At 41.9% G+C, this 16578-nt stretch overlaps 1 protein-coding gene across 1 annotated transcript in view; it reads right to left on the bottom strand.

Moving 5' to 3' along the window:
• Positions 1–14363, bottom strand: part of KREMEN1 (kringle containing transmembrane protein 1) — a 34609-nt gene extending 20246 nt beyond the window's left edge. The window contains exons 1-3 of the mRNA XM_050318593.1: positions 14235–14363; positions 3990–4152; positions 3–94 (exon numbers count right to left, since the gene is read on the bottom strand). Of these exons, the coding sequence (XP_050174550.1) occupies positions 3–94; positions 3990–4152; positions 14235–14313 (334 nt within the window). The 5' untranslated portion in view covers positions 14314–14363. The remainder of the gene's footprint in view (positions 1–2; positions 95–3989; positions 4153–14234) is intronic.
• Positions 14364–16578: the final 2215 nt, after the last annotated feature.

Below are 16578 nucleotides of genomic sequence, written 5' to 3'. Positions count from 1 at the left end.
ACTTCGGCAGGATGGAATCTCACAGTATTTCCAGTATATTCCATCCTCGTGTTCTGCAATGTAGCACCAAGGGCTGACATCTCCATCAGGATTTCTGAAAGAGAAAAATCAAGTGAGTGAGTGAAGGTCATCAATTTTTTTTTTCAAAAACCACATAAAAGTCAATCTTCTTAAGCTTCAATGGCATCACTATTTTTGCTCTAATACCTCCCATTGGACTTATATACCCAGAAAAATGCAAAAGTGGTCAGGAAGTTTAGGTAACTTTGCTTATTATAGTACATATCATGCATAAGATGCCCATAATGTCTAAAATGTAACATCTTTTTACTCTAAGTTTAAAAGGTGCAGAGTTATTTCTCATAAGTGCTGGTAAAGACTTTCAGTCCCACGTCCTGTGTACAGGTTCCACAGGCTCCTAAACTTGATTTTTTGCCTTGGTATAAAATAGTTCAGACTCCAACTTTCTGAATGTATGGTGATAAAAACATTTAGCTGATAAAGTCTTCTTTAGGGAAAGACTGAGTTCTTTCCCTTCAGTAAAAGTGAGTAAAGCTGTTCCAGTGACCTCTCAATATGGGTGGGTAATTCCTTATGTGTCCCTGATGATGATGATATTACCATTATAATTATTTGCTGTTGTGTAGCATCATTTACAATTCATACCTAATTAGTCATTATATTATTTGAAGTCATTTCTATGTACACATTGAAAAGATCTATTAAAGGGAATAAACTGTTACTTTGCACAGTCAGGTTGAAAGTATGACCAGTTATAATCTCTTTATGATTAATTTTGGCATGAATTCTATTAATTACACCCCCCTACTGAAGTGTCAGTTCAGCTGCATGTTGTCATTTATGTGTATTAACAACTCTTTTGTGGGAGATCCAATTTTAGAAATACTGGGGATTTTTTTTGTCAAGTAACAGACTGCTGAAGACAACTGGTGAGTTGAGTTTAATTTGGATGACTAAAATGTTGCTGGTTAGGCTTTCAAAAAGATTAGTAAAGGTACTGAACAGGGAAAGCCTAAGACTGGCATGCTAGGAATTTAGGTGTAATGGCAGAGCTTCCAGTAGCTGAAGAAAGTAGAAGACTAAAACCAAGAGAAAACTTGTACTCAAATTAACACATTTTCCCTTGTTTTCACAGTTACAGAAATTTTTGCATTTACATCTTTGTGACAGAAACCATATGTTTGGAATTGAATCATGATAATGACACTCTTCATATAAATGCCTTAAAATGTGAGGAAATTGTAGAGAAACATGATTAACGTCTTTAGAAATCTTTGTCTTGAACCTCAGAAGTGCACACAGTTAGAAAACAAGTGTCTGTCTTTCAGCCTTCATAATTTTGTTATGGTTGAAATGAGGTTTAGTGGAACATTATGAGGCACTTCCATCTTAACAGGGTGTTTTGCAGTAAACAAAGTATTCCAAGTAAGGACCTCCCATGGAGAGGTAACGTGCTTCTGATTAATGCTTTAAGTGTAAAATTAGATGATTCCAACGTTGTCCCTAAAATCAAATCCCAAAGCAATATATTATGCCTTTAAAAAGCCTTCTGAGATATGTGCTGCCTCAGAGAAGGGAAGATCGACTTGTTAATTGTCACCAAGCAAATTAATATCAGAGAAAGAGCTGAAACAGCTGTATTACTGGCCTCAGCAACATTTGCATGCTAAAGATATGCTCTGGGCCCTCTTAGTGACTTTCCAAGCTTTCTTACAAGACAATTCGAAGTTAAAAGTCATCCATTAGTTAGGATTGTTATTCCAGAATATTCCCAGGCCAAGTGATACAGCTTAAGGAAGGAAATAGCTAACCTTCCAGTCAAACTCCATCCCAAAGAGGATAATCTAACACCTAGCAGATTGAGGTCAAAAAGCTGTACTTGGTAATTAAGTAATTTCTCAGGTTTATATATCCGATTATAGACTTCTGGAGCAAGAACACTTACCAAATTCTCATTTGCTAAGTAAAGCAGGACTCTAGCAAGAGTTTCTTGAATATCTGAGAAAACATTCAGATTGTTATGCATGTTTTTGCACAGCTCATACAACCTGTTTTTCTTTGTATGAACTGAAGCATTAGCCCAAGTTGGCTGCCAAAAGTAAGATCCTGTCTGTCTAGAATATTGCCACATAGCAACAATCAGAATTACCTTCTTCATTCTATTTGTATCACAGGAAACTCAGTGGCCACTAGATTTTCACAGCTCCATATTAGTACCCTTGCTGAGACACACAGCTCTATGTGAAAATCCTTACAGATTTGGTGCTGCTGTGCTGAGGGAGCCTGTGAGCTTTTTAATGGGAAGACAGTCCTTCCAGTGCTCACATGCCAATCTGGTACTAGACAGCTTGATATCTGTCTGGTTTCCAGACCAGTTTTTAAAGAGAATGCCCAACTCCTACAGAGCTTCCCTTGTAGGTAGTGTATTTTGTTTTGCTCCTGTAAGGTGCTGAACTGATTCAAAAAAGAGTCAGCTCTGAGGCTGGCAATAATGCTTTCTCATCTGTGGCTGAAAAGAGAGTACACTGGTGCAACACACTGAGGTGTTACTTTGTAGCAGTGCTGCATCCACTGGAAAAGATCCCAAGTATGTCTTTTTCTTCCCTGTCCTACACCAATATTCCTCCTGAATCATGAAATACTCACTGACTCCTTTCATCAATGTGGTCTTGTCTGCTGCACGTCACAAGATCTCTTCTCTGTGATTTCTTACTTACTCTCTATTTCTTACTTACTCTCTGTCTGGCTCTGGCTCTGCCATATTTTCTTGAATCTACTTTCTGATTAAATAAGGAAAAGTTCTTGGATCAAGAACCAGGAACTTACATTCATGATACAACAATTCTGCTGAACTCCTGCATGTTAATTTTTATCCCATTTATGGAGCTTTATATTACTTACAGTGAAATGATTTCAGCATGAATGTAGGCAGTGTATAGTCTCTACCCTAGAAAGCCTATAACCTGCTAAGTAAAAGCATCTTTCAGGAGAACAGAGGTGTGGTTTGAACCTTCTCACAAAGGAGACATTAGAGGTTTTTCTTGCTATGTCTCAGATAACTCAGTTCTTCATCTCCTGGTTTAAACATCTCTGTCTCCAATTCCCAGTGAGAAAGAGACACCACTCAACTTTATATGCATCCTACAAAAGCTGATTATTATAGCTATTATTGCTGTTTAAGCAATATAGTATCATCAGGTTGTTCTCTACCTAGCATGGATTCACAGAGAAACTCAGCTGATCAGTCCTGCAAAGGCTGAAGTGCATGTAAATGTCACAGGCTGAGAAGGGCCTGCAGAGCATAAACATCTTGGAACTTCAGTTCCGATTTGGCTCCTAAATTCTGAGGTTCTTTAAGTTTTGTTCTAAGTTCTATCCATAGTTATGGGGGACTTCTCTAGAAGGCAAAGAAAGAGAAGTGGATCTGCCATCGTTTAGGCTGGTATTGTAACTCCTGACAGTTGAGCTTCTGAATTCAAATAACAATTCCAACTCACTGAATAGCTTATGCTCACTTTGAATTTTTAGTGGCTACATAACTTCCATAGGCACAAAACTTGGAAACAGAGTGTGTAACAGAACCAGGCTTGTGTGTGAGGATAAAAACCATAACGTCCCAGAGACTCCTCCAGACATTCACCATGCTGCTGTATTTCTGATTTGGATCGATTTTTTTACTATCTTCACCTTTTCATTTAAGTAATCTGTAGTCTCTGTCATGCCAAATTATAGACTGGACACATGGGAAGGACTGCGCTGAAAAAGTGTGCAAGCTGGGTTGGAAAAGTAATTCTCCTAATGGTGCTTGTAGATCCTGGGTGCTGATTACAGAAAAAACCAAAGCCTGTTAGATATCCATGGTTATGACATTCCTCACTGCATGACAGGAAGTCTCCTAATTTTGTGTTAACGACTCGAAGTAACATTGGGTGTACAGGCAAAGTCAGTAGCAATGTGATATTTCTTACCTGCAGTAGTTATGCTCTCCAAGCCCTCCCTCCCCATTGGGATATTTCACAGTATTATAAGGATGCTCAAAGGTCTCATTCCAAAAAAGACAAGGTTTCCCTGCATATTGGGAAGTCTGGTTCTGAGTGCCACGATAGTCAGCCCCATTTGCTGTGTAACATTCTGGGAAGAAAGAGAAATGGAAAAAGAGAGAGAATGTTTGCAGGTTTAGTGTTTGGTTGTTCTTCCCTCACTCTCCACCCCATCTCCAACAGACCATGTGTGCTTTTACTAATATGTTGCCTGCATTGTTTAGGCAACTAAACATGCTGGCTGGGATTTTAACTTTCTCTCAGAGTCAAGCATCTATTGAAGAGATTATGATGTCATTACTTTAATAAACAATGCATAAGACGAGTGGTTTACACAATAAACATGCATTTTCTCAATAAGCAGACTACATTTTTTACTGTTTTCCTTGTGTTTTACTCAGTACAACGACTCTGTAACTTGTTAATTTTCCAAAAATAAAATTATACGACATTATCAATCTGCCAAATATTACCTAAAATCTCATGTCACTTCAGCTGAAGTTTTAAATATCTGTACTCTATAAAGTGAAAGACTTTGTAGGTATGGACCTTACAAACATTTATATTCTGATTTAGAAAAATTCTTGGTCATTATTTTCATCTGGCCTGAACTACCTTAGAAAGGCACCTCCTTTGGCAGAGTATAATCATGATACTGTGATTTGCCACTAAAGCATTTATGCTTCCATATTAAAAATTATGGATCAGTATTCTTCTGCCTTACTCATATTTTCTCCCATTTATGTTTGTTTTCCTAGCTTCCTAATACTCAGCAAGTCAGAAATCAAAAGCAGAGAATGATTTCTTTATCCACTAAATACACTCCCCGTTTCTCAGCAGAACTACACATCTCGTGCTGCCTGGCTTTGCTGTGTCTTGTTAATCACAGAATAGTTTGGGTTGAAAGGGACCTTAAAGATCATCCAGATCCAACCCCCCTGCCATGGGCATGGACACCTTCCATTAGACATCTTCTGATCAAATAAATATTCATATGCATGAACAATTTTATCTTTGCCAAAACTGCACAACATTTTTGATTCCATTATGCACTGCAAGGGTGATGAGCACGGGAACAAGTTGCCTGCAGAGGTTGTAGAATTTCCATCCTTGGAAATACTCAAAAGCCACCTGTACATGGTCCTGGGCAACCTGCTCTAGGTGACTGTGCCTGAGGAGAGCAGCTGGATGAGGTGACCTCCAGAGGTCACTTCCAACCTCAACCGTTCTGTGATTCTGTGATCATCTTCCAGAAACAATCTTTTTAATTAATGTACCATAAATAAGTCCATCCTGTATATAATTAATACTTGCTAACATTTGTCATCCTTGCATTTATTTCAGAATAGGATTAAAATATAACAGTCCATGACAGAATTAAAACTGCTGCATTACACTGCTGTAAACGTTTCTTTGTACTGAGTGGCATTAGTGGGGAAAGTCACAAATGCTTCCTACTGACTGCAGGCTGTGAAGCCTCCTGTTTGATCTGATAGTATTCTCTGTAGAAACCATATTACAGCTGCAGAGATGTTCTACTGCCCTGAGGGAGCGGGAGAGTGCTCTGAAGTGAAGTATGTGCTGATCTCAGATGTCCCTCATGAGACAGAACTTAAAAAACAAGGCTAGAAAGACCTGTGTGGCTGCAGTTGGAAGAGGGGAAAAAACCAACCCACAGCTTAATACTGATATTAACAGTTCACCTTTTTTTTATTTAGAAATACTGTGGGAGATGGAAAAATATATTATTAAAACCATGCCTTTGAAATTAGTTTAGTCTGGGCCCACAAATATCAGAATGCTGCAATTATAATAATTATTTTGCAGTTTTATTACACAGCAGATGAAAGACGAAGTTTTTGTGCCTTCACTGTGCATTTTCATGCCTAGGCAAGTTAGGATTTCAATTAAATGAAATTTTGTTGCTGAAGGCACACAGAAGAGGTGTCTGCACAGCCATTAATGCATCTGCTATCATCTTTGGACAGAAAGCTATATAATTTAACAAAAACAAGCTTCAGGTCAATACTCCTCCTTACTGTAATTTACCTGACTGCCTTAGCCATGCAGGTGGGCTGCACACATTTACGTGAAAATGCAAATCTGAGTTTCCAGTATTCAGGCCACCACAGGTATTCGTGTAAACATGTGAAAAAACCCCACTATAAAGTCACCAGAGGTGCAACTTTCTTCAATACCTCTCTTGCTTTGCAGTTAATGTAAAAGCTTTTGTATGTCAGAGCTGAAAAATATAAGCTGATGAATTTAGCAGAAAAGAGAGGAAAACATAATCAAACTACACCAACAAAATAATGTACAGTGTAAAGAAGCAGTTGAGAGAAGTTGATAAACACATCCAGAAAAGATGTCTACGTCAGTTTTGTACTATTACTTTTTTTTTTGCTTCTCACTTCTAAATGAGAAGCAATATATACTAACATCTACTCAGAAATGCAAGGAATGTTACAATACCTGAACGAGATCTGGCACACAAACTAAACTGAAGTGAACATCAGTCCATTTTAGGATCTGCTAAGACTGGCCCGTGCTTTAACTTGCAGTAGCGACTGACTTACATTTTCATGTCAGCTTTTTTTAACTGATTTTCTTCAAACTTCATTGCACCAGGAACAAAAGGAAGAGTCAGATCTCTCATTCCTCTTAGCTGTGGCTTTTTGTTCCCAGGACAACAGGTAGCTGTGTCAATGCCTCCTGTGTTCTTTCACAGTATCAAGAGATTTGGGAAAAATGTGCCAGCTGAGTTGTAGTGAAGCTCCCCTGGCTCAGTTGGATGTGGAACAGGGAGGCAGTGACATACCATGCAAAATCATTGATTAGCCCCAAAACACTGAAATGAAAACTTTCAGTTATGGAATTTAGTAGCTGTTACCAAAGGAAATACATCGACTTTTGTGTAACAGGGAATTTGCTGGGAAACGTTCATTTTGTTAAGGACTAATAATAATTTTGCCACAGCACTAGAGTTCAATCTTTTCAAATAAATACTGGCATTTAAAAAATCAGGTCAATTGTCTTTTCTATGCTCCCTCCTGGCTTTTTGTGCACCTGCTCACTGGCTCAGCATGGGAAACTAAAAAGTCCTTGATTCAGAGTAAGCACTACTTGGCAACAACTAAAACATCAGTATGTTATCAACATTATTTTCATATTCAATACAAACCACAGCACTGTCCTAGCTACTAAGAAGGAAATTAACTCTATACCAGCTGAAATCAGGATACAATCCTACTTTCTTTTACCTTGAACAGGCAGCTTTGAGATCTGCTGTGATACATTTTGCAGTTTCCTATAAAATTCCAGGTAGCATAGTTACAGATCTCAGCATATTCGGTATCTTGGCAGTAAACAGTTGAATTCTTCTATTTGTCACATGGCAGTGATTTCATCTTATTTTGCTGCATGACAGCCAAGACACTACCTTAGTGATCTCACCATGACATTAATATTCCCAGTGTGCTGAAGGTGCAAAGTAAATGTTTACTCTTCAGACAGACCACTGTCCTCTCTATTTCAAATCCATGGGCAGCACTTTAAAAAGTCCTAAGAAATTCTGCAGAACAGGAGATTAGAACCTCCACCCTGCTTTTCATCTTGCACCACTGGTGCAATAATTCTGCGAAAAGATGAGCTTAAAAAAGGTCAGCCAGATTTGTCTGCACAAAACCAAGTCAGAAGAGGTCATCTAAATTAAACAGTCAGAAAAGTCTGCACTGAGCACTATTGGTAAAACTCTTGGGCTTCCTCAAATTACCTGATTTCTCCTTGGTAGCTTATGTAGAAGGGAGGGGGAACAGAGTAAACCAACCAGCAACAACCACCTCTCTACTGTTGTGGCACCCACTGGATCCAGCTGCCTTATGCTGATTGGTACTTCCAGGATACTTTAGGCTATGAAACCCTTCCCTTGGAATCCAACATCAGCACTGTGACTCCAGTTCTATACATTTTGGCAAGTCTTATTCCTTAAAGTTTTGCAAGACTATGATAAACTATGACAGAACCTGCACTGTAACCGAGTCCTCTCCCAGTGGAAGAACAGACACTTGGTGGACACTAAAGCTGGCAGCTTCCTAGAAGGCATCCGTGCCACTGGGCTTGACAGATTTGCCACAGGGTTTCTCTTCATACACCCAAGGCTCAAACTATCCTGTCAGCCATGAACCTACATTAAAACACCATCAAAACAGTGCTTCAGACAAGACACAGAGAACGCTGTGACCACTCAAATCTTGAAGTGTCTGACCTCCTCATATTTCTAAGATCTTACTCAGCTGGGTTTCAGACATAGTCTGAAGTAGAGGCTTATGTCAAATCTGCGATAAGAATCAGTGCCTGTGATGATTTCACTCTATTAACTGCCTAATGACCCTGCTGTTTCTACTGTTTCGTGGGAATGTCTGTAAACAGTATTAATCAGAGATTAATCAGAGAATCTTTGCAGTGGTTCTAGTCATGAAAAACTGGAAGGTTCAAACAGGTGCTGTTCAGGATAATGAGCCTTCGTGAGAAAACATGGACAGAAGTTTGTTGTCAGGGCTGTTTTGTTTTCAACATATCAGGTGCCTTTGTTGACAGAAAAGTAATTTTTTAGGTGAATGCTGAGACTAGGTAAGTATGTATTAAGTAGCAATTGCTAGAAAGAAAAAGCAGAAATCAAGACTAGGGATATTGTCCACTATGAGTGAATGTTCAGTGTGGGATACAGGTTCACAATTAGTTTTATTAGAGCCAGATCAACATTTGGAAGATCAAACGGCAGCTGTCGTAGAAATTTTTTCCATCTGTGTCGGTTTCTTCTTCAATGTAGGGACCTTACAATGATCATTTGCCTTTGTTACTTTGGGACTGCATGGCTGCCTGCACTCCACATGGGCGCCACTTTAGGATCATTTGAAAAATTAAGGTAGTGCAGACTTTTCTACTGAATGAGGCACTGATGATAAATCACTGACATTTCAGAGTCTCCACTGGCTTCCAATGATTTTCTGCGATGGACTTCCAAATATTGGCTTTAATCTCTGAAGCCCTTAATGGCAAGAGGCCCAGTTACCTGGGAAATTCTCATTTTGTGCCACATTATCACAGACAGAAATAACAGAAACATTTTATCTGTGCAAATGAGAAACGCAAAGCAAACAGCTATCTACTTCTCAAACACTCTTCCTTTTGTGGCTGACAAGTGGGAAATCTTACAAATCTTCTAAGCATTCTTCAAAGTCTGTATTCTCAAAGGCATATATTTAGTGACATTACAAATTGCAGACTGAAGAGATGGAGATGGTTTAAATGACTTCTTAGAGTACTTTCCAAGTTTGAGGCCTGAACGTAGCTTTTGAGACTGAACATTCAGAATGACAAACTTGTTCCTTTTCCACTGGAGAGAAAGGAAAAAAAAAGTAACTTGCTTTGTTTGTTTGCTTTACATTCTGGAAGCTACATGGAGTGCTGACTAGTGGCCAGAGAGATTGACAGTTATCAACCAGAAACTAGCCTGCCCAAGCCAGAAATTACCCTTCCAGCTACTGCCCAAAAGCAAGGTTTTCTTTTAAAACTCTGCAGAGTAATGAAAGATAAATGAAAGCGGCTGCTATTTAAATCGTGGGTTTCATTACAGTGGTGTGATAGCCAGAACATTAAATGTTCTGCGAGGTTGGACCAAAAAAGTAAAGGTTCATTGAATTTACACGCTGTAACTAACTGCCTGCTCGGTTCTCCCTCGTTTTCCTTACAGCCTTTAAGAACAGTCAGAAAAATGCTTAAGCATAACATAAGGATATGAAACCAAATGTGCCAAGTCCGATAATGACTCGGTGTCAGCTGCTTGATGCATGTGGTTGCACAGTGTTGTAAGAGTAGTTTTAAGTCATTTCCATTCACCCTAAACTGTTCTTCTAGTTCTTGCTGGAGACTGCAATTTAAGCACTCCTCCTTAAATGAAAGCACTGTATCTAGGTGCAGATGGCAACAGTTACAGGCACTAACCAGATGCTGCAGTCTCTAATTTGATTGAAAGGGTATAATTAGACAGCAGAAACACTTCAATGAGAAAGTAACGCACAGAGGAAAGGACAGAAACCACTTAACTGATGCCAAGATACCCCGGCAGTAACAGAGGCAGGGGCCCACGGATGGAAGGGGCAGAACACCACACTACCTTCTTCAGATGAGAACATTTTTGTTTCCCTGGAGATGCAAATAGGGATTCTATTATCATAGGTTGCCACAGTTCTTCATGTGGGAACACTGATTAAAACCAGAAGAAGCTTCAGGAGATGAAAGACGCAAATATGGCTTCTGTGGTCATTATTAAAAATATTTTTAGCATTGCAATGGTTTTCTTTGAAGATGCAGTTTTATCGATTGAACCAAACGTTCATTTGCATACTATCACATGATTGGTCAGGGGAAAAAATATTCCATATTATGCTGTGATGCAAAATAAATGCTTTTGGGAAGTATAAGGCAGGTTTAGACCTACCCAAGTGAAAAGATAGTGTAGTATTTTTACATTTCAATACTTTTCTACTCCAATTCATACTAATATAACACAAGCCCTCATCGAAACTGTCGAGCTTGTGTACCTATACTGTAACATTAAAAAAACTCCAAAACACAACAGTTGCTACAAGCTAAAGAAAAAGCCTCAGGAAAGAATTATCTTTGTTCAAAATTGTTATTTTCAAAATTGCTAGAAAACAATTTGGAAAACTCCCAGTTTAGGTAAATCAGACAGTTAAATTCTGATGTGATGCTATGAGGACAATTGGTTAGCTGATCATTTTTACTTTACAATGTAGGGGCACTCCACATGTATTTCAAAAATCATATCTTGCTCATTCTACATATTCACACACGCAGACTTATAATTGCTGAAAGTCCTCAAATGCAATCATTTTTTTCTGGTCAGAATGGGAGACTTATTTAGTGTTGGCCCAAGACAGAGAGTAGCCACCGTGACTATTTGAATTATGCCACCTGACATTTGACCAAACCTTGACTTAAGCATCTGTCTGTCTGGTAAGAATGTACATTCCTGGAAATGTACAGACATGCAAAGCTCCTTATTTGTGTTCCCTGGCAGTGTGTGAGCTGTTACATACGTGAATTTGCTACCCCTGTGAAATTTTGATTACTAATCTTCAATCTTATCACTTTTTCATCACTTTTCTTTTTTTTTTTAAATAAAGGTAAATGCTATCTGACTGGACAGACCCTTTCTGGAATATGTTGGAAGCAGGCAAGTTAGGATATGAGCACGAGAGGCAGTTCCCATTATTTCTAAATGCTAAAAGTATGCATTTTGTACATCTTTTCTTTCTATTTGTACAACACAAACATGCTATATTAGCTAGAGCTTTGCAGCTGCTGGCTGGTCCTCAGCCACAAGATGCAAACACACTTGCTTGTCTTGTGATTCTTTATCATTTGAAGTAAGAATGCATGATGTGGCCCCATAAGAATTTCTGTTCCTTAATACACCCATTTGTTTTCTTTCTGTGTGAAGATTTAAAACTGTTGTTCCGCTGTCAAGTGTGGCAGATTGAATCCCCTTGGTAATTTTATCAGGACGGGCCACAGCCACTGTGTGGATGGAGAGAGTGGTCAGTTGCACAACCTTTATGGTGTGATATGACAAAGAATGAAAATTTTGCAGCTGGCAGCATGTAATCCCTGCCTCCCTCCCACTTCTTTGGCTCCATCCTGCTTAAATCCATTCACATAACTCTGGAGTTTGAGTTATGCTCTATGCATGTACAAGCATGATATGCTGAAGTGTCTGACTATTTCATCTTCTATCTGCCTGGTTAGAAAGAAGAAGAAACAAAAGAATTGCTTTTGCAAGTATTTCCATGAAACTTGCTTATGGCATATCAACTAGAACTGCTTCTCTGAATCAGCAAGACATAGGCAGAACAAGGTGACAAGAGATACAAGGTTTGTTAGAGAAAGTTGAAATAACAGCTCAAAGGAAAGACTCTTGGGAAGAAAACCAAGGACATGGTAACCCAGTATTGCTAAATGGAAAGAAAACAGAGAAAAGGGATTGATAATCATACACATTTCTGACAGGAAAATTAAATGCATGCTATAAATATAGAAACTAGAAATTATAACTTATTGCACTGATGATATAAAATAACATTTGCTCACCAAAACTAACAACTGCCAAAGGCATTTCCATCTCTTTGTCCTTGTAATAGAAAACTCACCAAATTCAGACAGTCCTTTAATGTTAGACATTCACCCACCTCTCATTTTTTATGTGGTATGGCTGAAGACTGAATGAATAAATGTCAGTGTCTGAATACAGAAATGTCAGGTGTTTGAATTAATAGAAACTCAGACATCACACAGCGAAGCAAAAACATTCTGTGAAAAGTAGTGCACTGCTATGTGCAAAAACAATTGTTAACTCACCCTAATTTCTGACAGTTGGACTCATTTTACATAAAGCAATTCCAAAAGTTTCTTTCCTCTTAGCAAATGATAGTGGCAGTCTGTATTTTGACTGCACTTCACAACAAACTAATTAAGACACGCATTTAAAAAAAAAAGGAACAGGCGTTAAAAACATACCATATGACAAACTGCCTTACAAAAGCAATACTAATGTTTGTCATCTCAGAATCCTGCTAGCTTCAAGTGCAACCTGACACAGCTGATCCCATTTCAGTTCTGTGGGATTAAGGGTCAAGAAGAAGATCCTGATGCACAGTTTGCGCAGATTAAGAACTCATGCAGAACATGCCATACAAATTACAGGTTGTTGTTGAAATGCAGATTTTGCATTGTTTCCAGGTCCTTTAGCAGAAGACACATAGATGGCAATGTTTTCTAGATCCATTCTCCTTTGCTACACCTTCATTCAGAGACATTGTATGTTCTTCCCCCTCCCCTGCCCCAGCTGCTTTTGCTCAGGCATCTCTGTTCTCTTTAGTGACCAAACATTCACACTGGGATATATCCTCCACTTGCTGTCACGCAGCCTGCTGTGAGGGACATGGTCACACATGGAGAGTTCTGTCCACAGTTCTGCACAGAAACCTTACAAGCTAACATTCTTTAACTTAGGCAAAGGTATGTACTGTGTGCATCAAACATATCCTAATGGTAGAGGGAACAGACTATTCAACATGGTCTAGGTATGTCCCAGTCTAGGCAGCTCTCTAAACACTTATCTAAAAATACTCCCACGTTTTACTCACTTCAGCCTAGTAGAAGGCTTTTTATTCACGAAAAAAGTCTATGTAAGTATTTTCCAAATCTGATAAAGCGCATCTACAAAAAGTTGACGAGCAAGTACACGTTCACGGCGAAAAGAACTGGAGCAAATTCTACGTTATAAGAAAGATCAGCAAAGAGAATACACAAAATGTACCTAGAAGGACCAACCATCTGATGGCTGTGACACTGATCATCTGCCACTGCAGATCTCGCAAAGAATGGCCACTGTTTACCAGAGGAGAACCATGGTACCTGAAGTCACTAGAACAAATGAAATGAGGACAAAGGGGCGTAGAGAACTTTTAAGTGAAAAATCACACTAACAGGTAGTGAAGCTTCAGGCTTCCCAGACTCCTTGCCTGAACAAGAACCTTGTCCACGCTTGACAGGGAGCTGGGGCAGCACACTGCAGACAGGCGAGACGGCCACCTTTCAAGCTGTGGCTCTGCAGCCCCGGTTATGCCCTGCTGCCACTATTTTTTTCACTCCCCAGTGACACACACTGAGTCACACTCTCCTCTCCCGGCAAATGCCTCCATTCCGCAGAGCTAGCTATCAAACCACTTTCATAGAGAGATGTGCTGCTCCTCTTTCTCTCACCTCATGCTTTCATACAGCTTCCGAGCTCCCAGCTCAGCAAGCACAGAGAGCGCCTCAAACACCCGCAAACTCCACATAAAAAACCTCCCTGCGTGTTTGCACGAGCCGCCTCGAGCCCGGGACCCACCGGGCGAGGAAAGGACGCCGTCCGACCTCGAAGAGGCGCTGCCGGGCGGCAGAGCCCTTCCGCGGGAGGCTGCGGCCAGCTGCGGGCGTGCGGGGCTCGGGGCTCGGCTGCCCGGCTCCCCCGCCGCCCGGCCCCGCCAGGAGATCGGGGGGCAGCCCCCAGCGCGCCCCCGTCCCGGCTCCCCGCGGAGCGTCACTCACCGGACAGCGCGGGCTCTCGGCAGCAGCTCAGCGCCAGCCCCGACAAGGCCAGGACGGCGGCGAGGGCCGGAGGCTCCATGGGCAGCGGCCGCCGGGCCGCACCGCGCCCGCAGGACGCAGCCCCGGCGCTCCGGGGGTGGCAGGCGGCCGGGAGGAGCGCAAAGTGCGGGAAGCGGAGGCCCTACAGCATGTGTCCTGTAAGTGCGCCCCGGCGAGGTGCCGAGTGGCAGATGAGGGATCCTATTACCAGCCATGTGACAGGAAAGGATAGAGACCGACATCCCAACCTGCCGCAGCGCGGGACCGCAGAGCTGCCGCTCCCACTCTTGACACCGGCAGGTCCGGGCTGTCGGCCCTCGCCCCCGGCCAGCGCAGCGGCTCCGCGGGGTCCTCCCCGCAGGCCGGGCTGCCCCGCCGTCAGGAACGCAGGGGCCCGGCGACCCCCGCCACACACGCACAGCCCTCCAGCCCAGCAGCCACCCACGCCTCGCTCTCGTCACTCCCCTCTGCCTTCTCGCAGCCCGTGTCCCGCTGCGGCCGCCGAAGAGCCCGGGCAGCCGCGGCCTAGCGCCCTCAGCCGCCGCCCGGCCCCGCGCACGCCCTCCGGCCGGCGGGGGTCCCTCAGGGGCTGCCGGAGCAGAGCGCGCCCCGCAGCCCCGCTCCCATCGCCGGGAGCCGCGGGGGCACGGACGGACACGACACAGGAAGAGGACGCTGCGAACTTCGTGCCGTTCCCGTGCGGCTCCCGCCCGCTCTCAGCAGCCTTTCTCGGGGACGCCGACACGAGCGGCTCCGCTCAGGTGTCCGCGCCGCGCTGCTGTTCAGGGCGTCGCTCTGAAGCTGAACAGGCACCTCCGGCCCTACAGAAATGAGCGGCCGGCGGAGCCGTGCCCGCAGCGAGCTGGGAGGACGCGGCCCGGCTGCAAACCCCCTCGGCTCCGGGGGGACAGAGCTGCCACCCGGGCGGGCACAGGGAGATGCTGCTCATGGACAGGCACACGGGCACGGACACCTGAGACGTCTGCGGGCCGACACGGACAGACAGGGGCACACAGCGATACATCCAGAGCGACAAACACAGAAGCTGACACCCCCGAACCGAAAGAAAAGGAGCAGCGTTGCTTTGTGTCAACGGTGAAGTCACATGCAGAAAGACAGGGTTTGGGTTAGCGGAGTTTTTTCTCGTCTACATGCAGACAACAAAAGACAAAATGTCAAGGTGGTAATGTCAAGCTGTTGTCTGAACTTATCCAAAGTCTTATTACCTGACCTGTGAGATATTTTAGCAATGGCAATTGCTAAAAAACAACCAGCAGAAAAACCCATGCTAACAGCAAAGTTGCTTCGTCAGGAAGGAGGGCAAGCGTTGTTATCCTTGTAACACCTGTACATCATTGCTGTGTAATGAAGTGGTACCACTAATAATTATTATGGATAATGCAATTATCCATAAAGGGAGAGAGCAATTTTCTACTCTGAGAGGGGAGGCAACAAAATACAGTTTGTAGGCCTTAACTGTTGTATCAATACATAGTATGGATATAGCTCACTTTTAGCATGCAGAAACCTCCCACTATATAAAGCTGTAAGGTTGATTTTGAGAAGAAAAACATGCTTACATTTCTTTTGGGCTTTGTGACATATAAAAAGCAGAAGAAGGATTCCATATAATAGCATAGCTTTACACAAAAATTTAAATATTAGCTAAAATTTTAATATTTAATTATTTTGAACTGAATTCCTAGTGAATGTAGCTTTTTTAAGCTGTTGAAATATTGAAAAACAACAACAGTGTTCTGTTAGCTTGGTGCTATGGGGTTTTTTTCCTTTTTAATGATAAATGCAGAAATACTTAGTTCCTCACACATACAGTCTTCTCTCCAAGGACTGGGATCCCATTGTGCTCCCATTCACTCAATTTCGATTCCATTTTATTTGGCATTCTGTTCCTTAAGGACACTGGAACAGAGAGGGCTTACAAATTTATAACAGTGTATTGCTAACAAAGCTCACTAAATCAACCATATCTCCAAAAGGCCATTTCAGTCTTCCAGCATTCCTAAGCAAAACCACTTTCATTCATTGTGCTGCCCTCTTTCTCCACCAATCCTGCACACACAGTTGATATGTGTGTATACATCAGTTGCACTGTTTTTTGTAACTGTAGCACACTGGCAATGGACAACCAGTTCATTGCCAGTGATAATCCCCCAGATTTCTTTCAAAGTTCTTTTTTTGTTGTTGTTTTTACAATATTTTTTCTTTCTGTTTGTATTTCAGCTTATTGTATTCAAGGTCACTCATTCTCATTTTGTAATTTTCTTTTTGTGGTTTGTGGTCTCTG

This window comes from Myiozetetes cayanensis, unplaced genomic scaffold (genome assembly GCF_022539395.1).
Source record: "Myiozetetes cayanensis isolate MyiCay16 unplaced genomic scaffold, myiCay2020 scf21, whole genome shotgun sequence".
Taxonomy (NCBI): domain Eukaryota; kingdom Metazoa; phylum Chordata; class Aves; order Passeriformes; family Tyrannidae; genus Myiozetetes; species Myiozetetes cayanensis.
The sequence above is the reverse complement of the archived record's forward strand: the minus strand, read 5'-3'. Positions and strand labels throughout refer to the sequence as shown.